Source organism: Helicoverpa zea, chromosome 15 (assembly GCF_022581195.2).
Source record: "Helicoverpa zea isolate HzStark_Cry1AcR chromosome 15, ilHelZeax1.1, whole genome shotgun sequence".
Taxonomy (NCBI): Eukaryota; Metazoa; Arthropoda; class Insecta; order Lepidoptera; family Noctuidae; genus Helicoverpa; species Helicoverpa zea.
Window position 1 is genome coordinate 4,917,703 of NC_061466.1, and position 27,793 is coordinate 4,945,495.

At 37.4% G+C, this 27,793-nt stretch overlaps 5 protein-coding genes across 5 annotated transcripts; all 5 read left to right on the forward strand.

The window, feature by feature from the left end:
• The first annotated feature begins 617 nt into the window (after positions 1-617).
• On the forward strand, positions 618-3,608 carry LOC124636884 (pancreatic triacylglycerol lipase-like). The gene is made up of 6 exons (XM_047173135.1): positions 618-829; positions 1,240-1,450; positions 2,138-2,286; positions 2,546-2,791; positions 2,973-3,315; positions 3,504-3,608. Exons 1-6 carry the CDS (start codon positions 793-795, stop codon positions 3,547-3,549), a joined length of 1,032 nt encoding a protein of 343 aa, XP_047029091.1. The 5' UTR covers positions 618-792; the 3' UTR covers positions 3,550-3,608.
• A 621-nt stretch (positions 3,609-4,229) lies between these two features.
• LOC124636885 (pancreatic triacylglycerol lipase-like) lies at positions 4,230-6,961 on the forward strand. Its single transcript, XM_047173136.1, has 6 exons — positions 4,230-4,333; positions 4,820-5,006; positions 5,297-5,445; positions 6,001-6,246; positions 6,329-6,671; positions 6,858-6,961. The coding sequence occupies exons 1-6, from the start codon at positions 4,297-4,299 to the stop codon at positions 6,901-6,903; spliced, it is 1,008 nt and encodes a 335-aa protein (XP_047029092.1). The 5' UTR covers positions 4,230-4,296; the 3' UTR covers positions 6,904-6,961.
• A 3,726-nt stretch (positions 6,962-10,687) lies between these two features.
• LOC124636886 (pancreatic triacylglycerol lipase-like) lies at positions 10,688-16,086 on the forward strand. Its single transcript, XM_047173137.1, has 6 exons — positions 10,688-10,758; positions 11,109-11,295; positions 11,379-11,527; positions 11,607-11,852; positions 11,939-12,281; positions 16,007-16,086. Exons 1-6 carry the CDS (start codon positions 10,722-10,724, stop codon positions 16,050-16,052), a joined length of 1,008 nt encoding a protein of 335 aa, XP_047029093.1. The 5' UTR covers positions 10,688-10,721; the 3' UTR covers positions 16,053-16,086.
• Positions 16,087-20,252: 4,166 nt separating this feature from the next.
• LOC124637058 (pancreatic lipase-related protein 2-like) lies at positions 20,253-22,168 on the forward strand. The gene is made up of 6 exons (XM_047173376.1): positions 20,253-20,389; positions 20,645-20,831; positions 20,981-21,129; positions 21,207-21,452; positions 21,546-21,888; positions 22,006-22,168. The coding sequence occupies exons 1-6, from the start codon at positions 20,359-20,361 to the stop codon at positions 22,049-22,051; spliced, it is 1,002 nt and encodes a 333-aa protein (XP_047029332.1). The 5' UTR covers positions 20,253-20,358; the 3' UTR covers positions 22,052-22,168.
• Positions 22,169-24,478: 2,310 nt separating this feature from the next.
• LOC124636966 (phospholipase A1 member A-like) lies at positions 24,479-27,497 on the forward strand. Its single transcript, XM_047173265.1, has 6 exons — positions 24,479-24,762; positions 26,076-26,268; positions 26,386-26,534; positions 26,627-26,866; positions 26,956-27,286; positions 27,366-27,497. Exons 1-6 carry the CDS (start codon positions 24,645-24,647, stop codon positions 27,409-27,411), a joined length of 1,077 nt encoding a protein of 358 aa, XP_047029221.1. The 5' UTR covers positions 24,479-24,644; the 3' UTR covers positions 27,412-27,497.
• The last annotated feature ends 296 nt before the right edge of the window (positions 27,498-27,793 follow it).

Sequence of the window (27,793 nt, forward strand, 5' to 3'; positions counted from 1 at the left end):
GGTCTGCAATTAAGATCGTTTAAAGAATGACTAAAAAAAAACTATTTCAGGTACCATGATCACTAGGCCACTGCAACTTACCAATGTAGCTACTTATTTTTCTAGATGTATCGTGTATCTTAATTAGATTAGGTACAATACATTGCATAATGATTTCAATTATTGATTCAGAACAAGTGACCAACAGTGAGCCATACAAGTTGCTAAAAATTGATGAATGGACAATCTTATAATTTATCTTATTGGTTTACTACGAGATAAAGAATCTCTAAAGGAAATATTGTGTGTATATCTGTTATCGAGAATATTTATCTCATCCCAGATATTCTTAGGAGATAGCAACAAATACGTTCAGTATTTATTTAAAATTTATAACAACTACATTCGCCACACTTTTATCATTTTAACATAGTTCTAGATTTTTTTTTTTTTCAATTTTGAAATTGATATTACAGGTGCATTATAATGTTCGTGCTGTGCAAACTGTCAATGATAATTTTTTGTCCAAAACTCGTCAAGGAAAAAATTGCAAAATTGACAACAAATGATTGAAATTAAATGTGATTGGTGTAATATATCTTCATCACAACGATGAGTGACATGATAGGCTGTCACTCACTATCTTTAATTAGGTATGAATTTTAACCGATCATGCGTTAAGAATTTTTTTTAATCATTCAAAATATGATAACAGGTTAATTTGGTGTCTCATCCGTGATAAAATTATAAATAAATACTAGTAGAACTTGGTTTAAATGCTAGTATAGTTCAAAGCTGTTCACAAATCACACGATGAAGAAGTCCCTATTGTGTTTACTCGTTTTTACGGGTAAGTGATGCTAAAATGACTTAATAGAATATTAATTACAAATGAAAAAAGCAATCTAGCTATTTAAATGAAAATTTAAATTAATTTGGTGTTAGGTTTCAATCGTCCTCTTTATTCATCGTTTTATATTGTAAGCCACTGTCATAGAATATAATGCACATAAGTAGTTTTTTTTTATTGAAATGCAACCCAAAAATATTGAATTAAACCTAAATACATAATCTCTGCTGTAAAGAAAACCATTTATCTGGTTCTCACTTTCTTCATCCTATTGAAAAACTCTTGATAAATATAATTTGATATTTTCTTGTTTTAATAATATGTGTATTTATGTATTCCATGTCTTCCAATGTGCCTTTAGAAAAATAAGGAAATGAATGTATAATTACACCTCCATGTGACCTTTTTAGTATACGCCGTGTCTGCGGTGCCAGTACCAGAATTGTCTGAGCTGCCAGTAGCCTCAGAGTACTCTGAGGATCGCGTGTACCCGCGATACATCGAATTCCCCGATGGCGAGGGTAACATGCGTACTGTGGACCTCGAGGCTGAGCCTGACATGGAACTCCTCGATGAGATCGAGAGGAACCCAGCCAACAACCAATATTTGCTGTTCACCAGGTAATCATTCAAAATCTATTTATAGTATTTGCCCCTTATCAAATTATTAAGTTATGATGTCTTTCGTCTATCTGAATAATTAGCGATATTTCCCGAAACCCACAATAGGATCAATATGTCCAATCAAAGTAAAAAGAATCTGGTATTAGTTCTTTTTAAACGCAAATTTAGCAAAAGTCACACCTAAAACGGAGCCATATAATCTTTGGTGCGTGTCATAGAAAACGGAAGTGATACAACAAAATTTCCAGCATTTATGATAATAACGCGATAGTACGGAACCCATAGCGAGCGATCGTCTAATCGCACCTGTTAGTTATCAAATAAATCCCATTTGATATCTTTTCCTCAAATCATTAGGTTTTATTTCTTGATGATAGAATGAATGATTACGAAGATAAATAGATAAAATAACATAATAGTTAATCAACGTCGCCGGTCGGAATTAAGATTGGTAGCAACAGTTATATTAATTTGCATGGACTGATTGTGACCCGTTGATTAGACAAGGATCAAAATGACTGACATCGTTCCTAGCACGGTCCTAACTGATTAGGAGAATACAAAAATAATCCATTTAATGCACAAAAGCTCCATCATGAATGACCAAGACTACAAACAAAAAAGAACACTTAAGAATCACTACGTACCTACATTTTCCTAACATAAACATAATTATTATTACAGACGCAACCCCAGAAACGCTCAAACATTGAGGATCAACAACGCAAACTCGATCACCAGCTCTAATTTCAATGCTCGTGTACCCACCGTGGTCATCGCTCACGGCTGGCTCAGCAACCAGCACACTGACATCAACCCCACCATCAGAGATGGTAAGTCTAATCTCTTCTATGTTGTATCTAAAGTTTGGTCTATGTATATCATTATTTACTAAGCAGCCATCTGCAATTTTAAGTATTATTTTATCACGTCAAGTAAGTCCAAAAAACAAATCACAAATCTTGGCAATAAAATCAGAACTTTTGCTACAGAAGTATTCGTTCCAGTTACATATTTAAAAAATCAGAAACACAGAGCCCAAAGTAGCAATCTTCGATCAATTCCTCCTTAAAAATAATATTCCAATTTCAGCTTACTTGGGCAAGAGTGACGTGAACGTCATTGTCTTGGACTGGAGAAGACTAGCATTGTCTGACTACGCTACTGCAGCGAGAGGAGTGCCAGCCGTCGGTCGTGGTCTCGGACAGTTCCTGGCTTTCTTGCACTCAGTTACCGGAGCACCTTACAACTCCATGCACCTGGTCGGCTTTAGCTTGGGCGCTCACCTTGTCGGTAACGCTGGAAGAGAAATCGGAGGAAGAGCCGCTCGTGTCACAGGTAATATCACACACGATCATCATTGTAAAATGTAGGGCTATGTAAGGAAGTAAAAATGTATATGGTTCTTGGAACCTCATCCACCAATGATGTTACCTTATCACTTCCTAGATCCCATCTATATTATTGTTCTGAGTACTCCAGCAACTTGTATGAATTCAATATTTGCTTCTTATTTCAGCTTTGGACCCTGCTGGACCTCTATGGAACTACAACTCCAACCGTGTCAACCCTCGTGACGGTGTCTACGTCGAGGCTATCCACACCGATGGAGGTTACACCATTGGTGGTCTCGGTATCGGCTCCAACGTGGCTAACGCTGACTTCTACCCCAACGGCGGTATCTCCCAGCCTGGCTGTCTCACCAACCTCTGCAACCACAACCGTGCTTGGGAACTGTTTGCCGCTACTGTTACCTACAACCACTTGGTTGGTCGTCTGTGCGCCAACAACTCACAGCTATCCTTGAACACATGCCGCGGTGCTCAACTGCGTATGGGCAACGATGACTTAAGAAAGACTGGGTGAGTTTCCTATTACATATAAATAAGTAGGTGGCAAAATTGAAATCATTTGCCCGTTAACCTGTAATCAGTAGTTATGTGCCGTCATTGAGTTTTGCGACAACTATAGCATTCGTTACAATTTACCTTTCAAGTAATTACAAAGAATGTAATAATTTTAGTCTAACTAAACCGTTTTCTTGTTTCAGATCTGGAATGTACCGCTTGGACACTGGCAGAAGATATCCTTACTAATCGAATTCGGAAATATTGATATTGAAATAAATACTCATCCTCGGATTTACAATTTTAAATTGTTTCTTCTTCTCTATCCTATTTCTAACCCGATTTATTTTTATAAACGATTTGTTTACTCTTATTGCCACTAGATCAATAAATATTAACTGGAATGTTTTTAGGAACTACTTTTTGAAAGAAGTATTTAAATACTACAGAAGGTCAACTAAGGGCTGTATGGTTATCAGATTGCACATTGAGTAGAGTAGTCGTTTTGCACATAGTTTTTCTTTCTGTAGCACAATCAGCCATAATAGAAGGGGTCAATGAAGAACTGTGCAAGGTGAACACCTCTTTTAATTTTTAAGTATTTTTCATAGGGACGTAAACTTTTCAAGAAAGATGATCAAAAATGCATCACGTCATAGAATCAATCATAGTCCCTTACTAATATGAACATTTAAATTTATTAACAAAAGTATGTTCACTTAGTGCAACGTGAAATGAACAAAAATGTAAGGAATGTCAATCTATCAAAACCGCATAATCATAATGCAGTCCTACTCCCGATTAAGATATAAATTATTTGAAATGTTACGTAATTTATAACGTAAACAACGCATTAGTTATTGAAAACACAAAAAATCCTCAGAATTTGATGATAAAGGCATTTTAATCATGCTATCGTCTCATGAGCTGATAAGTTTTGCTAATAAATAGCTAAGAGATCTTACTAACGAGGATTGGCTTCAAAGTTCTTTCACAATGCGGAAGTCTCTCTTGTGCTTGCTAATTATTGCGGGTAAGTTTAATGACCTTCTCAATAACAAAACGATGGCATAGAAATTACCCAATCAGATGTAGATATAGGCAATTCTGATCGATGTGATCAGTCTCTTAGTCTGGATTTTCCAACCTATAAACTGATTAAAAAAAGAATTTCGTAATAAGACAAGTTGAAATCTGACTTAGAACATTACGATTTCCTGTCGTTTCTACAATGGTTTTCTTAAATGATCCGTATTATAGTGCTAGTGTAGTGTATGAAAGTTCAAGACGTCGTGAAGGAAGTCATAAATAACAGAACGAAAAATATAGTGTCTGGAAGTGATTGTAATTTGTCTTTGCTCTAGGGACGTAATAAAAAAGGGGAATAAAACATTTAGCTATTTTGTGAAAAATTGAAGACAGGAGACAAAGAACATGAAGTGATCAAAGACACTGTTAAGCCTAAAAACATTTGAAGGTGAATTCTTGAGCAATTTGTAAGTAATTAATGTTTTTCCAGTTTATACCGCTTCTGCGGTGCCAGTGACCTCGGAATACTCTGAGGATCGCACGTACCCGCGATACATCGAGTTCCCCGATGGCGAGGGTAAAATGCACACCGTGGACCTCGAGGCTGAACCTGACATGGAACTCCTCAACGAAATTGAAAGGAACCCAGCCAATAACTTGTACCTGCTGTATACTAGGTAATTTTCAACATACTTGGTATGTCTACCCTAGGAATAAAGTAACATAAAAATTCTCGAAATAAAATATAAAATACTATCAAATGAAAATTCCATACAAATCTAATTACACAATTAACTGCTTGTCATTGTAAATATGTACCAAAAAAATGGTAGGCATTAGATAGCACTTTTGTTGTTGATATTTGTTGTCAAATCATTCCATTGTTCTTCAAAACTTGTAAAATACTTTTGGATACCGATGAAGCGAAACTGGTACATCTTTTAATCAATCTTTTTATAATTTTCAGGCGCAACCCCAGGAACTCTCAAACCTTGGTGATTAACAACGCCAACTCTATCAGGAACTCTAACTTCAATGCTGCTCATCCCACCGTGGTCGTCGCTCACGGCTGGCTCAGCAACCAGAACACCAACATCAATCCCACCATCAGAGATGGTAACACTGATGATAATCCTGAATATTACAATTAGCTACAGATAACTTATGTTATGACTATTTAGGGATCGGGCTTAGGTAGAATCCCTAATTGAGCACTGCCTCTTCTGGTCGTGGGGTACAGGGGGTTGAGAGGAACACGGTGTTCGGATACCGGATATATTTCGTGTAAACCCCTAGATAGAACCGTTCACACGGACTAGTGCACAGTAACTGTCCGTGCCTCGCATACCTCATGCTCTCACACGTTTTTGCTTACCTTGCACTCTGCCATACATACTTACATGTGTCCCTACAACTAGTTTCCACCAGCGCTTCCTGAGAGACTACTTCTCGCACCCAGACAGAATGTAGCATATATGCTGTTCTGATGTCTAATCTAGGTATATTATTTTTCAAGTTTTATCAAAATCCACTCGCACAGTAACTACAATATTAAGTCAATTGAAAGTTTGAGGAAATTGATCAATAATACCATCATCTACATACACTTTCCTATTAGATTATTCACAGTTACATGTGATATTGAAACCAATTTTTTATGTTCTTTTTCAGCTTACTTGAACAAGGCTGAAACTAATGTTATTATCCTGGACTGGAGAAGACTGGCGTTATCTGACTACGCCACGGCGGCTCGAGGTGTACCCGCAGTTGGCCGTGGTCTTGGACAGTTCCTGGCTTTCCTAAACAGCGTGACTGGTCAGGCTTTCACCAGCATGCACCTGGTTGGCTTCAGCTTGGGCGCTCACCTTGTCGGTAACGCTGGCAGAGAACTCGGAGGAAGAGCCGCCCGAGTCACAGGTAACTAATGAATTTTATATTAGTCATCGCACCATCTACTTGATTACTGATATCGATAGTCTAACAATTATTGCCTTTCCAGCTTTGGACCCTGCTGGACCCCTATGGAACTACAACTCCAACCGTGTCAACCCCCGTGACGGTGTTTACGTAGAGGCTATCCACACCGATGGAGGTTACACCATCGGTGGTCTCGGTATCGGCTCAAACGTGGCGAACGCTGACTTCTACCCCAACGGCGGTATCTCCCAGCCTGGCTGCCTCACCAACCTCTGCAACCACAACCGTGCTTGGGAGCTGTTTGCTGCCACTGTTACTTACAACCACTTGGTTGGCCGCCTGTGCACCAGCCAAACCCAACTGACATGGAACACATGCCGTGGTGCTCAACTTCGTATGGGCAACGATGACTTAAGGAAGACTGGGTGAGTTACCAACCCAATATGACTTGTTGTAGTTCAATTCATATTTTTTGTCAACCAATTTGAAAATATCATTATCTTTATCTATACCCATATTTTTATAATTTTTAATATCTTGCTAAGTCCGTTAGATATCAACGGCAGTTTTTCTCATCTTCATAGCCTAAATTGTGTCTTTTATTGTTTCAGATCTGGAATGTACCGTTTGGACACTGGCAGGAGATACCCATACTAATTTTAGTATTAAGTATTTACTTGTATAAACCAAAATAAATAAAGACCTTGGCATCACATTTAACATTTTTATTTATAACGTTCTTAGCATAAACCTCATTTCACTCGAAACAGTTTTAATGCCTGTCTTGTATTTAGTTACTTGGCTATATTAGGTTTCTACGTTACAGGATTCGCGTTCATAACTTGAACCGAATAAAATATTTGAGACATCTAGACACACGGCAGTGTGTCCGCCAAGTTCGAGCAAAAAAAGCGACACACCGGCCGTGGGTTATATTACACGAACCATTTCGGGCCAAATTCGACCCCCCTGTAACTCAAAATCTATTTTATTTACGCATATCAAATTTCTAGTATCTGTTGAGATCCCCTCACTTATCTAAAATACAAAATTTCATTAATATACCTATTGTAGGTCTTGAGATATTGACGTCAGAAAATCGCTATTTTTACTATACACTCACTGACTGATTCACTTATTCACTGACTCACTCATCAAAAACCTAGACCACTTCCAATGGTCGTATTGACTTGAAATTTGGCATGGAGGTAGGTCTTTATGTCAAGGTAAAGGAAAAAATCTGAAAATGGCCAAGTGTGAGTCGGTTTCAAAATAATGAAGGTGTTTTATACCCGGTGTAAATTTTTTCCCCTAAGGAACTAAAACGAACTAAATTTATCTATATTTATATAATATATCTTCGAATGGTACAAAGGTTTGTATTTAGTCAAAGTAAAGTAAAAATCTGAAAACGGCCAAGTGTGAATCACTTTCGAAAATAACGAATGTGTAACTTTGATCCACGAACATAATATATGATAACATGTCATGTCAGTCAGTTGGTAAATCTAGTCCATTTAGTTAATCTAGTTCATTTCTTTGTAAGAAACATAGTGCATATTAAAAAATCTAAAAAATAGTATAAATGAGACATTTCTTTAACTAACTTCATCATAAGAAAAAAATAAAATAAACAACCTTACAAAAATAAATGAAATCCCACCCAAAACAAAAATGTGAAAGACTGCCAAGTTCGATAATATGGGAATGCTTCGCCTATAAAAGAAGTGAGATCTGAATAAGTACCAAGTTCCATACACATACCTCAGTTAAAAATAGTTACTTTTTAATGATGATTACTTGGCAAGTTTTAATAGAAAATTAAATACTTGATACATTGCGTTTAGTAGGTTTATAACAAGGTGTATGAAAACTTGCCAAGTAACATCATTAAAAAAGTAACTATTTTTAACTGAGGTATGTGTATGGAACTTGGTACTTATTTAGATCTCACTTCTTTTATAGGCGAAGCATTCCCATATTATCGAACTTGGCAGTCTTTCACATTTTTGTTTTGGGTGGGATTATAATTTGACGAGTTGGAATATAGTTATAATCCAGATGACTATCCAAAAAGATTGCTGAGCCTCACTGCAATTCTGTAAAAAAATCCTGGCGGGATCGTTCAAAAGCGTTATGACGTCCCTAGCACATATAGGGCTTAAGAGAGAACATGATGGGTTTTAGTTAGTAAGAGTCTGACACTCTGAGGGACTGTTCTATTACAAAATCCCTTCATATAATTAGGAAGTTAGTTGAAAATAAATGATTATATTGCGAAGATGTATGCCTAAGAGAAAGCCTAAGAGAAGAGGCGTAAGACAGGGGGACGTTATCTCCCCGAAACTGTTTACCGCCGCAATGGAAGACGCCTTCAAGCTCCTGGAATGGCAAGGACTTGGCATCAACATCAACGGCGAATACATCACTCTCCTTCGGTTTGCCGACGACATCGTAGTCATGGCAAAGTCGATGGAGGAACTCAGTATGATGCTCGAGGGCCTCGACCGAGTTTCACAACGGGTGGGCTTGAAAATGAACATGGACAAGACGAAAATTATGTCAAATGTTCATGTTGAGCCCACCCCAGTCTCTGTTGGAAGCTCGGTACTCGAAGTTGTTGACTCATATATCTACCTAGGACAAGTAGTCCCATCAGGTAGGTCCAACTTCGAGAAAGAGGTCAACCGCCGAATCCAACTCGGCTGGGCAGCGTTCGGGAAACTACGCAATGTCTTTTCGTCCGACATATCTCAGTGCCTCAAGACGAAAGTCTCCAACCAATGTGTGTTACCAGTGATGACTTACGGCACCGAAACGTGGTCTCTCACTATCGGGCTCATCTCAAAGCTCAAAGTCGCTCAACGAGCTATGGAGAGGGCTATGCTCGATGTTTCTCTACGTGATCGAATCCGAAACGAGGAGATCCGTAGACGAACCAAAGTCACCGATATAGCCCACCGGATTAGCAAGTTGAAGTGGTAATGAGCAGGCCATATTGCTCGCAGAGCAGATGGCCAATGGCGCCGAAAAGTGCTGGAGTGGAGACCACGGACTAGCAAGCGCAGCGTAAGACGTCCACCAACGAGGTGGACAGACGACCTTATAAAGGTCGCCGGAAGACGCTGGATGCAGGTCGCTTCCAACAGGTATCTGTGGAGATCAAAGGGGGAGGCCTATGTTCAGCAGTGGACGTCCTATGGCTGAGAGTGTATGCCTGTATAATCGTAATAATGGTGTCCAGGACGACTTTCGGCCACTGCGGCTTCTAAAAGATCAAACAGCTGTGCAGGTCATATAATAGTGCACAAGCGATCTTGCAGACACAGATGCACTCTCGTCGCCCTTATTCTCATAGCAAGAAGGCACGGCAAAATTAGACGAAGGATCGACAAGGCTTACCGTGCTTTCCGAGGCACGGGTGTATCAATCACCAAATTCCAAACTCCGGGGTTGTGTTGTGAAAGTTTTTTAATTAAAACAATTCAGAATTGAACGTAAGACCCCGTGGACAAGCAAACATTGTTAGCAACCACTTGAGTAACTGGGTAGTTCAATGAATAACCATGTTCAATTACGACCAAAGTTACCTTCAAAAGTAATGCATCGATGGGTCCATCAGATATAAATTTTTGCTTGCCAATCAAATATGCCCCACTTTTATGGGGTTAGAATTTCAAAAGCAAGGCTGACTTGGCTGTCAAGATAGTTAATTGAAATATAAGCAATTTCCACGTCAAAAATGTTTTGCTCAGTTCATAATTATTTTTGGACGCAAGATAAAATTAGTGAAAGGTCCCAAAAACGTGTCACGAGTGTCTCTTAAACTGAAGAGGGACTTAACGGACATTAAAGCATTTTTTTTCAATATTTAAGGAGCTATTTAAAAATAATATTTGCTGCTATGATGAGTTAATTCGAATTTATGCAAAAAATAAAGAAAGATATGAAGAGCTGAAAACTAGAGGAAAAAGATGTCTAGGACATAGCGAAGTGGAAGAAGAGGGTATGGAAAGCAGACCCGTCACGAGGACCACCAAGCCACTATGGGCCATAAACTCAATTTCATTTGAATATAATAAAATGTCATCGCTGGTTATAGCACATGGCTGTAGTACATGTACTACATGTCTCCGCTAGATTCTACATATTCAGAGATTTTTGACCATTCTTTACATAGCACTATCTTCAACATTCACATAATGAATGAAAATTAAATTAAGATGGATCAATGAAAAAGATAGGATAGTAACAATCTACCAAATGACATGATCAAAGTACAATTTTAGTACTTAACTATAAGATAAATCCTATCTATCAAGTTGTACTTAAAATAAACAATCTTTTTGAAATTATTTTAACAAATCCGTTAATTTCAGTGATAAGATGGCATAATCATGAAATTGATAAAAATCGGCCAATATAAATAGCTATGGGGTCGAACTAAGAAGGATTGGCTTCAGATAGTCGTCACGATGCAGAAGTCTCTCTTGTGCTTGCTCATTGTTACCGGTAAGTTTTAAGATAGCATGAACGATAATATTATTGAAGAAGGATTTTTTGTGTCAGTAGTAAGTGCTGGGAGTTCAGTCTCATTAACAGTGATTGTTATCAATGGTGTCAGTATATAACCTTAAAGTATGGAATGAATGATTTCCATGGTGTTGTAATCACCAAAGTCTATAAATCTATGATCGAAATAACAGTAATAGTAGCGTTTATCCGGAAGAAACTTTACATCGACTACGTCGTAACGGATCTTGCTTACATACGACATTTTAAATAAAATTTTATCCAGAAATTATACCTATTATGTTCTAGTTTTTGGATCATTGGATACGAATATGTGATTATTATTGCAGTATACGCCGCGTCTGCGGTGCCAGTACCATCAGAGTACTCAGAGGATCGCGTGTACCCGCGATACATCGAATTCCCCGATGGCGAGGGTAACATGCACACCGTGGACCTCGAGGGTGAGCCTGACATGGAACTCCTCGACGAGATCGAAAGGAACCCAGCTAACAACCTATACTTGCTGTTTACGAGGTAATACTATGTAACATTTTGTAGCTTCCTTATTAATTATTGAAAGAATGGAAAGATTTTAATTAACACATGCAATATTACAGACGCAACCCCAGAAACGCACAAACCTTGGTGATTAACAACGCCAACTCCATCACGAGCTCCAACTTCAACGCCAATCACCCAACCGTGGTCATCGCTCACGGCTGGCTCAGCAACCAGAACACCGACATCAACCCCACCATTAGAGATGGTAAAATAACGCAAATCTTGATTAAGCAACACTTAAATTCTAAATCCAAGAATATTTTTAAATCCTTCTTTTTTTCTAGCTTACTTGAATAAGGCAGAAACCAACGTCATTGTCCTGGACTGGAGAAGACTGGCGTTGTCAGACTACTACACAGCGGCAAGAGGTGTACCCGCAGTCGGCCGTGGTCTTGGACAGTTCCTGGCTTTCCTAAACAGTGTGACTAGACAGCCTTTCACCAGCATGCATCTGGTCGGCTTCAGTTTGGGCGCTCACCTTGTCGGTAACGCTGGTAGAGAACTCGGAGGAAGAGCCGCTCGTATCACTGGTAACTAACACATTTATTTTTAGTCACCACGCCTTAATTTAAAGTATACATTGACTTCGATAGTCTAACAATGTTTGCCTTTACAGCTTTGGACCCTGCTGGACCCCTATGGAACTACAACTCCAACCGCGTTAACCCCAATGATGGTGTCTACGTTGAGGCTATCCACACCGATGGTGGCTACACTGTCGGCGGTCTCGGTATCGGCACTAACGTGGCGAACGCTGACTTCTACCCCAACGGCGGTATCTCCCAGCCTGGCTGCCTCACCAACATCTGCAACCACAACCGTGCTTGGGAACTGTTTGCCGCCACCGTTTCTTACAACCACTTGGTTGGCCGCCTGTGCGCCAACAACACTCAACTGACATTCAACAATTGCCGTGGTGCTGAACTCCGTATGGGCAACGATGACTTGAGGAAATGGGGGTAAGTTTGCTCATCATTTTTAATTATAATCAGAGACCATTGTGCAAAAATTTCAGTGCTACTATATTCAAGAAGACTGAAAAACCCGGCTATCAAAAACAGTCGCTAGTTTGCTGCCTTTCCTAGAATATGTACAATCCAATCTTAATTTTACTTAAAAATCCTTTCATTTTTGTTCCTTTTTATTTATATTCCTGTTTTTCTTTTTCAGAGCTCTACCGTGTATATCCAAAACACTGTAACTCGAGTTACAGTCTTTTGCCTTAATAGCGCTCATTTGATTCCTTCGAGGCAGTTACATATCTCTATAATATTACTTTTTCATTTTAAAGTACATAGAAGGAGATAGGAGCACCTAAAAAACACTGTATTTTAGTTACATTTATGGTTTAGTTTGGCATATCACTGTAATTGAAGTTACAGTGTGTTGGCAAAACATTTTACGCGCGAATAGCCGAAAGCTTTAGATACAGTGTTTTCGATACCCAAACAATCTTGACACGCCGCGCGCGGCGACACTTCTCTGCGCGTAATACTTGCAAGACGCGCGGGGGGTGGAGCGAGGGCTCAACGGTTAGTAGTCAGTCGTGAATCATTGCTTGCTCGGACGCGCGTGTTTTGATCGATGGCGCGTACCTACTTTCGATAGATTTTCGTTTGTGCGTTTAAACGAGTTTATAAATAATAACAATGAGTGGGTATCGAAATAGATTATTAGTGAAATTGTCACAAAGCAATAAACAACATCACAACAACTCATCATGTACCACAATGGCTTCAGAATTAAACAGTGTGTTGAATGAAAAAGAGAATATCACCGGCATTAATAAGGAGCGTCCTGGTATCAATACATCATACGATTGTGGTAGCATTGAATATGATTGTTCCACATATGCATTCGATTCACGTAATATAAGCCCCTTGATACCCCTTAGTGAATCTCAAATAAATGAGTGTATTGCCGACAATCTTGGTGGCGACGTCAACTACGTTGATTTATTACCCGTACCTGCTTCTAGTACCAATCAAGAATTATGCAAGGATTTAAGTAGCCAACCCTGCGCAGAGAGTCCATCATTCCATTCTGATACTGGACCCGTAATTAATGTAGACGCGGCGCCCTCTTCTACTTCCAACGTAGAGTGTCTCGATACGTCAAGTGCTGTATTTCCGTGTGAAACACTAGAAGAAACTTATTCTCCACCAGTCAAAAGATGCCGAGACCCTAACGTTATTTTGGAAAATCAAGCAAAAAAGCATCCCATGAGACCTTCTTGCCAAAACTGCAAAAAAAACTGTTCTGTTAACATCTCTGAATCCAACAGAGAGACCATTCACAGTCAGTTTTGGAGTATGGACAGACAGAGACGACGGGATTACTTATCAAGACAGGTGCATAAAATGTCCACGGCAACCAAAACGGCTGGTCCTACCTCAAGGCGACACAACACTTTGACATGGACTCTTAATGAGTTCAAGGTATGCAAAACATTTTTTTTAAATACCTTAGGATACAGTAACGATGAAGCAGTCCAGGCTGTTCTAAAACAAAATCACTTGAGTGGAAATAAAAATCCTAAAATTAGTGCTGCTCCTGATCCCAGAGGTCGTCACACACCTTATAATGCTTATTCTGCGGAGTACGAAGACGAAATGAAGAATTTTATATTAAAGTATAATCCTATGCCATCACACTATAATATAAAACATGCGCCTAACAGAAAATATCTGCCAGTAGGCGTGAATTTTACATCCATATACAAAGAATTTCAAATATACTGTCAAGAGAAAAACCTGAAAGTTTGTAGTTGGGCACATTTTCACCAGATGATCAAACAGCTCAATCTTTCTACAGCAGAGCCAGCTCAAGATATTTGTACAAAATGTAGAAACCACGAGGTAAAACATAAAGCATTACCTCTACCGTGTAATTGTACTGACTGTATAGATATAGGCAAACATTTAGAAAACAAAAGAGATTCAAGAAGAGATTTGAAAGCAATAGAAGAAAAGTGTGAAAATTCAGAAGGACGAGACGTGCTGTATACTGTAGATATGCAAAAAGCTATTTGTATGCCACTGTTAACTACAAAAGAATACTTTTTTTCAAGAAAACTCGTACTTTTCAATGAATCATTTGTGCCTCCGGGAAAAAACAAACAGGCTGTCTGTGCCGTTTGGCATGAGGGAGAAAGTGGTAGAAAAGCTCACAATGTTGCTTCTACGTACACCCATTTTCTTAGAAAATATTGCAGAGACCTGAAGTCCGTAACATTTTTCTTGGATAATTGTAATGCACAAAATAAAAATAAGATACTATTGTCTGCTTTGATAATAGTTATTAATGATAAAATGACAAATATAGACAAAATTACTCTGGAATACTTTGAACCAGGACACACCTTTATGGCCGCTGATGCTGTACACGCCGCAATCACAAAAAAATTGAAATCTAAGGGACAAGTCTACGATATAGATGATTTTATATGTACAATTAAAAGTTCACGAAAAAACATGCAAGTCGACTTATTAGGTCACCAAAATATGATAATGTTTAGTAATGATTCCAAAGTAGCATTTCCCAAAGAATATAACATACATAACCTTAAAGTAATCGAATTTAGAAGAAATAATGTAACAATATTTGTTAAGAATGATTACAATGCTGAATTTAAAGAGATATTTTTTTTGAAAAAGAAAATAGAAATAATATTGCGGGCAAAAATATCAAACGGAGTAAATGATCTTTTGGAAGACATACCTAAGGAGAGTCAACCCAGAGGTATTAGCGAGATTAAAAAAAAAGAGTTATTAGACTTGTGCAAGTCAATACCTCAAACAAGAACATTTTTTTATGAAAATCTTGTTGTCTCGGAATCACCCGATCTTGACGAACACATTGATACTGATTTAATATAACTTCTAAGTAATTTACAGACTGATTACTAATAAAAACTTGATCTCATTATTGAATTTTTTGTATTTAATTTGCATTTTTTTTTTTTAGTTTTGTTATGTTAATTTTAATTTTACTGCAACGGTTATTCTACCTAAGAAATAAGTAAGAATTAAGAAATAATAATTGATGTTTGGAGAAGTCTAAGTTGAGCTTTTGTTATTCAAGTATTTTTGATTTTATTTTTGAAATGTTTGATTTTATTTGTAATTTTTCGTTTGATTATAATGTAAGATTTGATTCATTTTATTATAACAAATAAATAATTTTTAATGTAAATTCTGTTTTATTATTTTTGACATAAGTGGACCCAAACAAAATTTAACACCCCTATAACACTTTGTAACTGTAAGTATTTAAAATTGTCAATGTAAATTCATTCGGACATCCTCATAAATACTTATTATTGTTAAGGTAATACACTGTATTTGAAAATACAGTGTTTTTGTATGATCCATTGGCTCTGTTCTCATAAAACCAATACACTGTAACTAAATATACAGTGTTCTGCTCAAACAATCGGATAAATAAATCTTAGTTTTATTGGGGCAATACACGTTTACTTAGTTAAGTCTTATTGTATGGATCGTATGGTTGTAAAATTAAGATGGTTAGATTAGACGTAAAAATGCCTATAATTTGGTACCTATTACTATATACTTTATTTTTAATATATTAAGAAAACAAACCAAAAATCAAAAAAAGTTTTAATAGCCCTTTACACGAAAAAGGTACTTTTGAGATACAGTGTTTTGGATTTACACGTCAGAGCTGGCATGTACCGCTTGGACACAGCAAGAAGATATCCTTTCTAAAACGACCGCAATTCAGAATAAACGATTATTGGCACAAAATTTGAGATTTTTACTTTTTTCGTATTAGCTACCCCAGGTCTATTGTATGACCCTAATAACCCTGATAGAGAAAAGTTCAATTTTCCTATATACATCCCTTATTCAATAGTGTGTATTGATGCCCAAATACATAAACATATGTATGTCAGTTTGATCCTATGAAGTCATGAGCAGACTAAACAAGTGAAACTTTTGAGACTTTTGTGAATCTGAATACTATGATGCTTACCACGAAACATTAACATATATGTAAGTGGAATTGTGGAGAATCTTTTTAATTCACTTGTCAATTCTCTCATTTCAAAAATACTATTGCTTGAAGAGTTGTAAGCAATTTTAATTATGGCTACCCAAAATGCTTGTACCTATGTGATTGAAAATATCACCATAAGTTAGATTATTTCAACGTGGACTTTAGATCCGCTTACATGTGAGAAGGTACTATCATAAAACTAAATCTAAGATAAAGACGAAATGAAATGCCAATGCTTTGATTTCGAGTTCACCAGAGACCTAATTTGTACTACTGGGCAATGCGTTGTCGTTCAACACTTGCTCTTCTCTCTATGCCTTATTTAAATTGTATAGTTTTAGGTACACTAAAAGTTGTGTAAATGTCGTCTCCAACCTATAGTTATCGGCACGGATATTGAGCCTTGACCTTCACCTGCGCAGAAGCGATTTATTGTTTTTTTGCCTTATGTGTACAGTGCGCAAAGCGATCCCCACTCTTCCGCCGAGAGCTCAATATCCGTGCCGATAAATATACCTATCATCCTGCAACATGAGTTGTATTTATTTTTGTCACTAATCACATCTTTCTGTTTCTACATTTCTAATAATCCACGATGTGGGCCAATTTTTATCATAAGGTCTAAGCAGCTGCTAATGGTAACTAAGTTATTCATTTAAACTTTTTCAAAACAATGGCCTTAAAATATCTTAGGCAATCTCTACTAGTCTTTGCTTAGGTGGTGGAGAAATAGAAATGATAGGGACAACAATATAAAGTGTTTAGTATTAACTTCTGAAAGTGATTTTTTGGTATTGTAAAAGTAGTTCTTAATAATATTAGTAACCTGTATGATGAAATCACATCCTATACCGATATAATTATACCTAGTTATGATTAAAATTCACGATTAAGATAATCAGGCACCCTCAGACGAATTAAGTCCTGTCATTATCACCAACAAAGTTGATAATTTCAAAAGGGGGATTAATAAAATATTTAGGTATACCTAAATGTTAAGCTAACTTTACCTATAAGGAGATAAGGAATTATTCATTCTTGGATGAAATGTAATTTCAATTGTAACCGTGACAGTCCTGCTTTATTTCGATTGAAAAGGACACTTTCGAGCTTAGCTTAGGTATAGGAAAGTGTGTAATGTGTTATTAAATTCTAGCTAATTTTCTCAAAGTTAAAACATAGATGAATACTCGAGCGTTGGTGCACAAATATAACAAACCCAGACCATCACACTCTTTTGAAAATGATCGAACTTATTCGGTGAAATTGATCCCGCCCAAAACAAAAATGTGAAAGGCTGCCAAGTTCGATAATATGGAAATGCTTCGCCTATAAAAGAAGTGAGATCTAAATAAGTACCAAGTTCCATACATATGCCTCAGTTAAAAATAGTTACTTTTTAATGATGTCACTTGGCAAGTTTTCACACACCTTGTTATAAACCTACTAAACGCAATGAATCAAGTATATAATTTTCTATTAAAACTTGCCAAGTAACATCATTAAAAAGTAACTATTTTTAACTGAGGCATATGTATGGAACTTGGTACTTATTCAGATCTCACTTCTTTTATAGGCGAAGCATTTCCATATTATCGAACTTGGCAGCCTTTCACATTTTTGTTTTGGGTGGGATTTCATTTATTTTTGTAAAGTTGTTTATTTTATTTTTTTCTTATGATTAAGTTAGTTAAGGAAATGTCTCATTTATACTATCTTTCAGATTTTTGAATATGCACTATGCTTCTTACAAAGAAATGAACTAGATTAACTAAATAGACTAGATTTACGAACTGACTGACATGACATGTTATCATATATTATGTTCGTGGATCAAAGTTACACATTCGTTATTTTCGAAAGTGACTCACACTTGGCCGTTTTCAGATTTTTACTTTACTTTGACTAAATACAAACCTTTGTAACGAATTTCAGATCGGTACGACCATTCGAAGATATAATATATAAATATAGATTTTAGTTCGTTTTAGTTCCTTAGGGGTATAAATTTACACCGGGTATAAATGTACACCTTCATTATTTTGAAACTGACTCACACTTGGCCATTTTCAGATTTTTCCCTTTACCTTGACATAAAGACCTACCTCCATGCCAAATTTCAAGTCAATACGACCATTGGAAGTGGTCTAGGTTTTTGATGAGTGAGTCCGTGAGTGTATAGTAAAAATTGCGATTTTCTGACGTCAATATCTCAAGATCCACAATAGGTATATTAATGAAATTTTGTATTTTAGATAAGTGAGGGGGTCTCAACAGATACTAGAAATTTGATATGCGTAAATAAAATAGATTTTGAGTTATAGGGGGGTCGAATTTGGCCCGAAATGGTTCGTGTAATATAACCCACGGCCGGTGTGTCGCTTTTTTTTGCTCGAACTTGGCGGACACACTGCCGTGTGTCTAGATTTCAAGTTTCTATTACGTTTTACATACTTATTTGTGCCAATTATGAAGATAACGTAAATCGCACCTGTTGTAGGCATTCATAATAGTATATTGCGTATCTAATATCAATGTTTGATACCTATACTAATCTATACTAATGTTATAAAGCTGAGGAGTTTGTTTATTTGTTTAGGTCCGATCTGAAAAATTTTTTCAGTGTTAGATAGCCTATTTATCGAGGAAGGCTATAGGCTACTTTTTATCCCAGTACGGGAAGTAGTTCCCACGGGATGCGGGTGAAACCGCTGGCAGAAGCTAGTCTATACTAATATTATAAAGCTGAGAAGTTTGTTTGTTTGTTTGAACGCGCTAATCTCAAGAACTACTGGTCCGATTTGAAAAATTCTAACAGTGTTAGATAGCCGATTTGTCGAGAAAGGCTATAAGCTATATATCATCACGCTAAGACTAATAGGAGCAGAGCAGTAATGAATAATGTTTCAAAATCGGGGGATTTTTTTATCTATTGAGAGCTTCTGCTGCGTGCGTACAGAATTGTTTCCCTTTTGAAGTTCTAAAAAAATGTCCCTGACAGCATATATTTTGTCTATCTCTTAGGGTTTGCTTACTATAACTTTTTTATGCTTATTTTTCTTCTCAAAATATGCATCCTTATCCAAATAAATACATACGTCACAAGTATTTAATTTACTACAAAATTATATTTTACATGGTTCGATTCAAATGTATATCTTAGGAGATAAAGCTGTTTTAAAATAACAACACAGAAAAATAATGATCGAGTACTGCGCGTACGATGTGCACAACCTACTGAACCGATTTGGAAAATTTTCTCACTAAGCTAGAAGCTAAGTATACTATTCCCGTGTAACATCGGCTATATTTTACCCGGGTACGGGAAGTCGTTCCCTCGGGACGCGAGTAAAACCAGGTAAGACGGGTAAAAGCTAAATACTACTCACTGATTAATTACGAACTTTCAGAAATTATTAATTCATACAAACTTGAAGAGAGGTAGGTTCTTTATAGATAGAAGACATGCATTAAGGAGGGATTTTACCAAAATCGATTCCTTATGGGGTTAAACGGGGGTTGATAGTTCGCATGGAAGTCCTGTTTTAGAAGTGATGGTCTTAGAATTTGTAGCTAGCCCGTTTACTATAAAAAACAAATTGTACGCGAACGAAGTCGCGGGCGGCCGCTAGTATCCAAGATAAAATATACGCTTGTATACATGTGCGTGTGTTGCCTTAGATAATGTCGCATCTTCTATGCTGCCCAATATACCCCAACACCTTCATAATTAAAACTACGTAGGTACATTCCTTTTCCTTTCGCAGAAGAAGCCACGTGCCATTTCCCAGGGTAGGTACGATAACACTCGATCAATTGATTGATAGTTTGGTCAATCACGTAAAATAACACAAACGTCAAGATAAATAATTTGCGTGAGTAAAGGTAATCGTGGACATTAGTAATTATTTATCTGATGAATTTGATCAATATCAAACATACCTATTACCGATGATAAACTGTTAATAAATAGGTCTGTTGCGCGAATAAGCTTCAGACAACATCGGAGCCATAATGAAGACAGCCATTTTGATTTTGGCTACGGGTAAGTTGAATGAATTTACCTTATCAAGCACAATGGGAGTGACGTGATACTGATTAACACATAGAAAAACAATTATTTGTGAATGTCAGATAATTTATAGGAGTAATGTTCATTATGGAGTCTAAAAATAGTGCACTAAATAAGTCGACGGCTCGAAAATAACATTGAGTAATAATACACTTAAGATATAATGCCTTTACTTTAGAATCGTTACTTAAGATAATTATTTCATAACGTTATTTCTTACATTTCTAGCAATAACTGCTTATGCAGTGCCATTGGTTCCGGAGTTCTCAGAAGACCGCGTGTATCCTCGTTTCATCCAATTTCCCGATGGCGAAGGTGTCTTGCACACCGTTGATCTTGAAGCTGAGCCTCAACTAGAAGCAGATGAAGATATCAGTAGAAGTGGATCCAGGAACCGATACTTGCTGTTTACCAGGTAAGTGAGGCTTAATGCATACGTAACAAACATACACCTAGATTTCTCAGAGAAACATAATTAGCTAAAGCAACATTCACCGAAAACTGGTCTCAAATGATTTTGATGATAATTACGGTATCAACGAAAGATTTTCCTTTATATTTCAGGAATAATCCAGATTCAGCACAGTCATTGTTGATTGATGATGAGGATTCCATCAAGGCATCCAATTTCAATCCTGAGGTTCCTACCGTCGTTGTTGTGCACGGATGGCTTAGCAACCAAAACATTGAACCAAATCCCACTCTCAGAGACAGTAAGATCTGCTTACTATTAACAAAATTGTTATCCATGAAGTTTGATTTGATTCTAATATTACATGTTTTTTTACAGCCTTCCTTGCAAAGAGTGATGTGAACATCATCATCGTTGACTGGAGTCGTGTAGCTATATCTGAATACGCGACTGCTGTGATTAGAGTACCAGGCGTCGGCAGAGCGGTTGGCCAGTTCTTGGCTTTCTTGAACTCCGTAACCGGTGCACCTTTCGACCAAATGCATCTCATCGGTTTGAGTTTGGGTGCTCACGTTGTTGGGAACGCAGGCAGAGAGCTCGGTGGAAAAGTTGCTCGCGTCACAGGTAATAAGTAGTTTCTTATGTATGACTTAATTTGCGTAGTAGTAGTAGTACGCCTCTTCAAGCACGCATCCATAAATCGTTTAAATGTTTCAGGTCTAGACCCCGCTGGTCCTCTGTGGAACCTTAACTCAAACCGCATCAACCGCGATGATGCTATCTACGTAGAAGCTCTCCATACTGATGGTGGTTACCTAGTCGGAGGTCTTGGTATTGGAACTGACGTGGCTGACGCTGACTTCTACGTCAATGGTGGTGTCTCTCAGCCCGGCTGTTTAACTAACGTCTGCAATCACATGAACTCCTTCAGATACTTCGCTGCTACTGTCACCTACAACCATATTGTTGGAAGGGAATGCTCGAGCTCAATGCAAATTACTTTGGACAGATGCCGTGGTCAGGAGCTGCACATGGGCAATGATGATTTAAATAAATCCGGGTAAGTTGTATTTAAAAAGGCCATCAAAGAAGTCTAACAGTGTAAAATATCTGAAATCAAGGAAGTTTAATGGTTAATTTCCGAATTTATTGTGATACTTTTTTTTCTTATTTATAGGTCTGGAAGGTACCGCGCCAACACTCGCAGAAGATATCCGTATTAGTTCTGGATAAAGTTGAAGCAATTTCCCAACAAATCTGACTAATTGAGCAACAAATGTACTATTTACTCCTTTATTCTCACAAATAAATAACTTATTTCCCCACCTTTGCACATTTAATGATTGTTTTATTGGTGTTCACCTGATAGATAAAAAAACTATTATTCGTCTCCAAAACTATATTTTAATGTTTTTCATTAACCAATAGCAGTTAAGCTTCATGCCTGCAAAATGCTTAATACCAAATTCTTTATTAGCATTCCATGTTATACATGTGGTATAATGGTATAATTTATAATCTAGAAACAACATAGTACAGGGCACAGCTTAATGATGTTGGAGAGCTATACAGTAGCATATTACGAAATTGTATTATATTTAACAACAATGGCTTTATCATTAGGATTTTAATATCAAAACCAATATATCGTAATTAATGGTTTACTATTTATCTATCAGGTGTAGCTGTTATATGTGAATGACGTACTTAAAAAAATATTTTACATTTCCGCCGATCATTATCTTTGCACGCGGTTAGATACGCACAAAGCCTAAAGTAAATATTAACTACTGTTCTCTAGAAAGCTTTTGATTGAGACACAATGATGTTTAAATAATGTATCTGGGGGCATAATTATTTAGTTAGTTTATAACAAAATATTCTACTAAATTGATCATAGTCAGTGACTACACCAAATCTGAACTTCAGTATTTTGGGGTGTACCGCGAGGCTCTAAACTGGATTCAATGCAAGTGCTGGAATAGTTTATACCAGTGTAGTATTCCAGATTTATATAGAGCCTTGTACTCTTAGGAGTACTCTACACGCCAACTTTTAGTCGGCTGGTAGTTTGTTCGGACTCATAAATCAGCTGTTTGTTCGGAATCATTTGGCAACCATCGAGTCTACTTTCGTAGGACTGACTGTTTAGTCTGCAATTCGTGCGTACTCTAACGATTTTCTTTTTTTTTCATCAGAATCAATCAATTTTGTTTAATCGAGTTATGGTACAAAAGTCTAATTAGGGGAAGTCTACAATCATATCTTAGTTGTAATCGATAAAGCATTTTTATAAGTATCTTCATCTCTGGCATGTAGTCAAGCAGTCTTGCTTGACGACAATCTACAATACTGGAATCTAAATCTTGGACAATCTAAATCTTCCAGTGAAGATTATATACACAAATAATTATGCTGAACATTAAGGTTAAAAACCCGACTAACATGCTTGCGTGCTTTCAAAAAACCGCTTTCTTCGGTACATAGATAAAACTTCGGTAATAATCTAAAGATGTTATAATAATCATTACCAATTGTCATCAAAGTCACGGGGTTCTGATACTCGTAAACAAATCTGATATAATCTAGAAAGGTAGACACGTCTCACAGATTAAAATTATTAGATATCGCAAAGAACACAACTGACGAGATAACGATGTAATTATAAATATTCACCTGCTAATTATGAGATAATATAATATTTTTTATTGCTTGTGACAAACGGGGTGTAGGAAGTCAGATAGGTAGTCACATGCTGGCCTGTCCCCAGCTAAATCTTATTGAGGTTAGGAAAAGTATTGGTGCAGCGGAGCTTAGTAGTATTGCTCAGGTATTTACATTAATTCCTATAATGTGCTGTGTATTATGAGTAACCTCATTTACCTACAGGAGAATAAAGTTGAAAACTGATAAGCGTGGAGAATATCTTCAAAAATAGGTACTTACTTAGTTATACCATTTAGCTTAGGAAAATTATGTTTTTAAAGACAGCCTTTTGGCCACGAGAAACGTCAACCAGTCGCCTAGATAGATCTTTAAATAGGATGTGGGCATTTGGACCCCACGATCCGAGAGTTTCAACCCCAAACGGTTCGAAAATATAGTTGCCGACTATGGCGGCTATAGTTCGTCATATTATACGGTACCTCAAAATCAGTATTGGAGCAAGAATATTCCTGACTAATTTCTCAGTACCGTGAACCGAGCATATGAAAACCGGTAAACTAATGCTAGTAATGCGGAATTGATGATTAAAGGATAGTACATGTAATTAATCGAAATATCATTATCTTTCCTAGAAACAGATGTTCAAATACTTTTTATAAGATTACTAGATAAATAAATCCGCATTGAATCGTCCAAAAAATTATCTATTTCATGAAAGAGATCATCATCCTCCGAGCCTTTTCCCAACTATATTGGAGTCGGCTTCCAGTCTAACCGGATTCAGCTGAGTACCAGTGCTTTACAAGAAGCGACTGCCTATCTGACCTCCTCAACCCAGTTACCCGGGCAACCCGATACCCCTTGGTTAGACTGGTGTCAGACTTACTGGCTTCTGACTACCCGTAACGACTGCCAAGGATGTTCAATGACAGCCGGGACCTACAGTTTAACGTGCCATCCGAAACACAGTCATTGGTGTCTAAGATTTACTTAGAAAGTACATACAACTTAGAAAAGTTGCATTGGTACTTGCCTGACCTGGAATCGAACCCGCGCCCTCATACTCGAGAGGTTGGATCTTTGCCCACTAGCCCACCACGACTTGAACGAGACTTGAACTTGAACGAGATCAATATCAATAATTATTTTATGGAAATTCTGGATGATAAACTTTCAATAAATACGTTCGTACTGTGTAAATATTTTGCAGACATACTCTTCACTTGTGCTATGATGAAAATGGCCACTTTGCTTCTTGTTGCTGCGGGTACGTTTCATACCATCATTAATTACCATTCCAAAATTGGTTTTCAAGTTACCTTAAGTAAAATCATTACCGTAACAGTGGCATAATTATTTGAATAAAACTACTTTTACCTACGGATTTTATTGCGGTTATATTAATATTATTTGAACCCGACGTTTCGGATTGTTTTTCGTGAATGAGATTGTCAATAATCAACAAAATGTAGGGTAGCTGTTGTAACTATTATATCAAGACGACCAACACCTTAGTCTGCCCGTAACCATCGATGATGTAAAGGCTTCGAAACGTCGGGTTTAAATAATATGCTGGTCCTGCTCCATAGGACATACTGACAATATCTAATTAATTAACAAATTAAAATTACACCAGCAAGTAAAATTGTATTCATCTTTTGATTATTTGTTTGTAACTTTGTACCAAAATATAAACCAATTTGTAAATGTGAACACCATGAAGCATTTTAATTGTCATTTTATCCTCATTTGTCTTTGCGATTCTACATGATCTTCGCATGCTGTTTCTGTATGTATCAATACATACAAACTGTAATACCATATTATTTTTAAAAAGAGTAACCATGGAGTTTCTTGCCCGTTCTTCTCCATAGGAAGCTACTTTTGGAATGGGCAACTAGAATCAAACTTAGTTATAATTTACAGACGGCATGTCGCTATTTCCGTGGAAGGTGGGTAGGGCTTTAGTGTGGGACGCGACATGCGTCGACACTCTTGCGCCTCACCGTCTCACCTTCCCGGAACTGCATGTTGTGCTGGCTCCGTCGCTGCACAAGCAGAGAACCTCAAGTGGCGCAAATATAGTAACCTTATAGGCAATTACATGTTTGAGCCGTTTGGGGTTGAAACTCTAGGGCCGTGGGGTCCGAGGGCGCACCTTCTTGCCAGGGATATTTCCCAGCGCCTGGTTGACACTTCCCATTTGATTGATCCCAAAGGCTGGCTTTTATTTCGCACAGAGGTTGAGCATTGCCATCCAACGTGGCAATGCTGCCAGTCTTTTGGGTACATTACCCAGTGACAGCGATGAGGAGCAATTTTTTGATGCACTGTATTAGTTTTAAGTTGTATATATATATAAGTTTATTTAATTTTATTTTCAATTAATGTTATAATTTTGACGTTCATAAGTGCTTGTAAAGGCCTAAATGAAATAAATGATTTGACTTTGACTTTGAATATTAATATAACCGCGATAAAATCCGTAAAAGTAGTTTTTTTTAAATGACTAACGTTCGCGTAAGTGTCAGAAATCAATTAGTGGCATAATTATTTTAAAATTTATTCATTTCTACACAGTGTTAGTAGTCACTGCGTCTGCAGTGCCCCTCACTCCTGAGTTCTCAGAGCAGCGAGTGTATCCACGGTTCATCCAGTTCCCTGATGGCGAAGGTATCCTGCACGATGTAGACCTTGAAGCACAACCTCAACAGGACATTCTGGATGAAATCAGTAGAAACCCAAGGATTAACCAATATTTGCTGTTCACCAGGTAGGTAATACTTTAATGCAGTATTTGGCTTCTGAGAGCAAAAGAAGGCCATACAATGTTTAAATAATTGTAGTATCATAATTTTCCTAGCACACACTTAAAATGCCATTTTTTCAGACGCAACCCTAAATCTGCACAATCATTGCTTTTGAATAATGAGGAATCCATTACATCCTCTTACTTCAATCCTGACGTTCCAACCATAGTCGTGGCCCACGGATATTTGAGCGATCAAAACACTGAACCGAACCCCGGACTGAGAGACAGTGAGTTTTTGTTTGATATAAATGTTATAATGATGTATATGGCGTATATGTATTCTTGTGCTTACTTGTAATGCTCTCTTTCTTCTTCGCTGCGTTCCTTGGAAAAAGTGATGTAAACGTCATCGTGATAGATTGGGGTCATGTTGCTAGATCCGATTACGTCACTGCTGTACGGGGTGTCCCAGGTGTTGGCAGAGCTCTTGGACAGTTTTTGGCTTTCTTAAGCTCTGTAACTGGTGCACCTTTTACCTCTATGCATCTCATCGGCTTGAGTTTGCTCACGTTGTTGGAAACGCAGGCAGAGCTTGGTGGAAAAGCTGCTCATGTCACAGGTAATAATTACGTATTGTAAACTGTTTTGTATTAAACCGCTAACTCGGTATGAACGTTATCAAAAACTTTTGTATGTTAAAATTTTCAGGTTTAGACCCCGCTGGTCCCCTATGGAATCTGAACTCTAATCGTATCAGCCCAAATGATGCTATCTACGTGGAGGCTATCCTTACCGATGGTGGTTACCTTGGTATTGGATCTGACTTGGCTGATGCTGACTTCTACGTCAATGGCGGCGACGATCAGCCGGGCTGTCAAACGCATGTCTGCAGTCACATGAGATCATATAGGTTCTTCGATGCTTCCGTCAAATACAACCATATAATTGGCAAAGAATGCTCGAACTCATTGCAAATAACATTGAACACATGTCGTGGCCAAGAGCTGAATCTGGGCAACGATGACTTGACGAAATTCGGGTATGTGTGTATTTCAAACATTGCAAAAATAATGACCAAAAAATATCAAATGGATAATATTTTTTTTTTTTGTTCACAGATCTGGCAGATACCGAGCCAACACTGGCAGAAGATATCCGTACTAATCAACACGATCTAGTTAACAAGACGATTGTAAGACGTGGTTTTGCATAATTATATTGTCTGGTAAAATAAAAACATGAATTAAATATGACAGTGTTAATTTCTTTTTTTTATCATTCTTTTTTTAAGAAGGTTTGATCAGACATGATCATGCCACCTTCATTGGCCTCACAAAAAGAAACTTACTATCTAAGCTCTAATTTCTTTTTACTTTATTCAATAAAATTGCAGAAAAGTGGGGCTTAAACTGGCAGAAACTGTTCTTCAACAAATAAAAGGTGAACCTCTAGAACCATGAATTTTGATGTGGACCTATTATATTATCCTTGGCAGTGACAACCAGTCTTATAATGAGGGTTACTATTGTTGTCACCTCTCCCATCA

Excerpts from the sequence above, each read along its gene's own strand:
- LOC124637058 (XM_047173376.1), top strand. The coding sequence starts at position 20,359 with ATGAAGACAGCCATTTTGATTTTGGCTACGG. Across the intron at positions 20,832-20,980 it reads CGATACTTGCTGTTTACCAG|GAATAATCCAGATTCAGCAC; the intron begins GTAAGTGAGGCT and ends TTTATATTTCAG. Across the intron at positions 21,130-21,206 it reads AAATCCCACTCTCAGAGACA|CCTTCCTTGCAAAGAGTGAT; the intron begins GTAAGATCTGCT and ends GTTTTTTTACAG.
- LOC124636885 (XM_047173136.1), top strand. The coding sequence starts at position 4,297 with ATGCGGAAGTCTCTCTTGTGCTTGCTAATTATTGCGG. Across the intron at positions 5,007-5,296 it reads TTGTACCTGCTGTATACTAG|GCGCAACCCCAGGAACTCTC; the intron begins GTAATTTTCAAC and ends TATAATTTTCAG. Across the intron at positions 5,446-6,000 it reads CAATCCCACCATCAGAGATG|CTTACTTGAACAAGGCTGAA; the intron begins GTAACACTGATG and ends GTTCTTTTTCAG.
- LOC124636886 (XM_047173137.1), top strand. The coding sequence starts at position 10,722 with ATGCAGAAGTCTCTCTTGTGCTTGCTCATTGTTACCG. Across the intron at positions 11,528-11,606 it reads CAACCCCACCATTAGAGATG|CTTACTTGAATAAGGCAGAA; the intron begins GTAAAATAACGC and ends CTTTTTTTCTAG. Across the intron at positions 11,853-11,938 it reads AAGAGCCGCTCGTATCACTG|CTTTGGACCCTGCTGGACCC; the intron begins GTAACTAACACA and ends TTGCCTTTACAG.
- LOC124636966 (XM_047173265.1), top strand. The coding sequence starts at position 24,645 with ATGGAAATTCTGGATGATAAACTTTCAATAAATACGTTCGTACTGTGT. Across the intron at positions 26,269-26,385 it reads CAATATTTGCTGTTCACCAG|ACGCAACCCTAAATCTGCAC; the intron begins GTAGGTAATACT and ends CCATTTTTTCAG. Across the intron at positions 26,535-26,626 it reads GAACCCCGGACTGAGAGACA|CGTTCCTTGGAAAAAGTGAT; the intron begins GTGAGTTTTTGT and ends TCTTCTTCGCTG.
- LOC124636884 (XM_047173135.1), top strand. The coding sequence starts at position 793 with ATGAAGAAGTCCCTATTGTGTTTACTCGTTTTTACGG. Across the intron at positions 2,792-2,972 it reads AAGAGCCGCTCGTGTCACAG|CTTTGGACCCTGCTGGACCT; the intron begins GTAATATCACAC and ends TTCTTATTTCAG. Across the intron at positions 3,316-3,503 it reads GATGACTTAAGAAAGACTGG|ATCTGGAATGTACCGCTTGG; the intron begins GTGAGTTTCCTA and ends TTCTTGTTTCAG.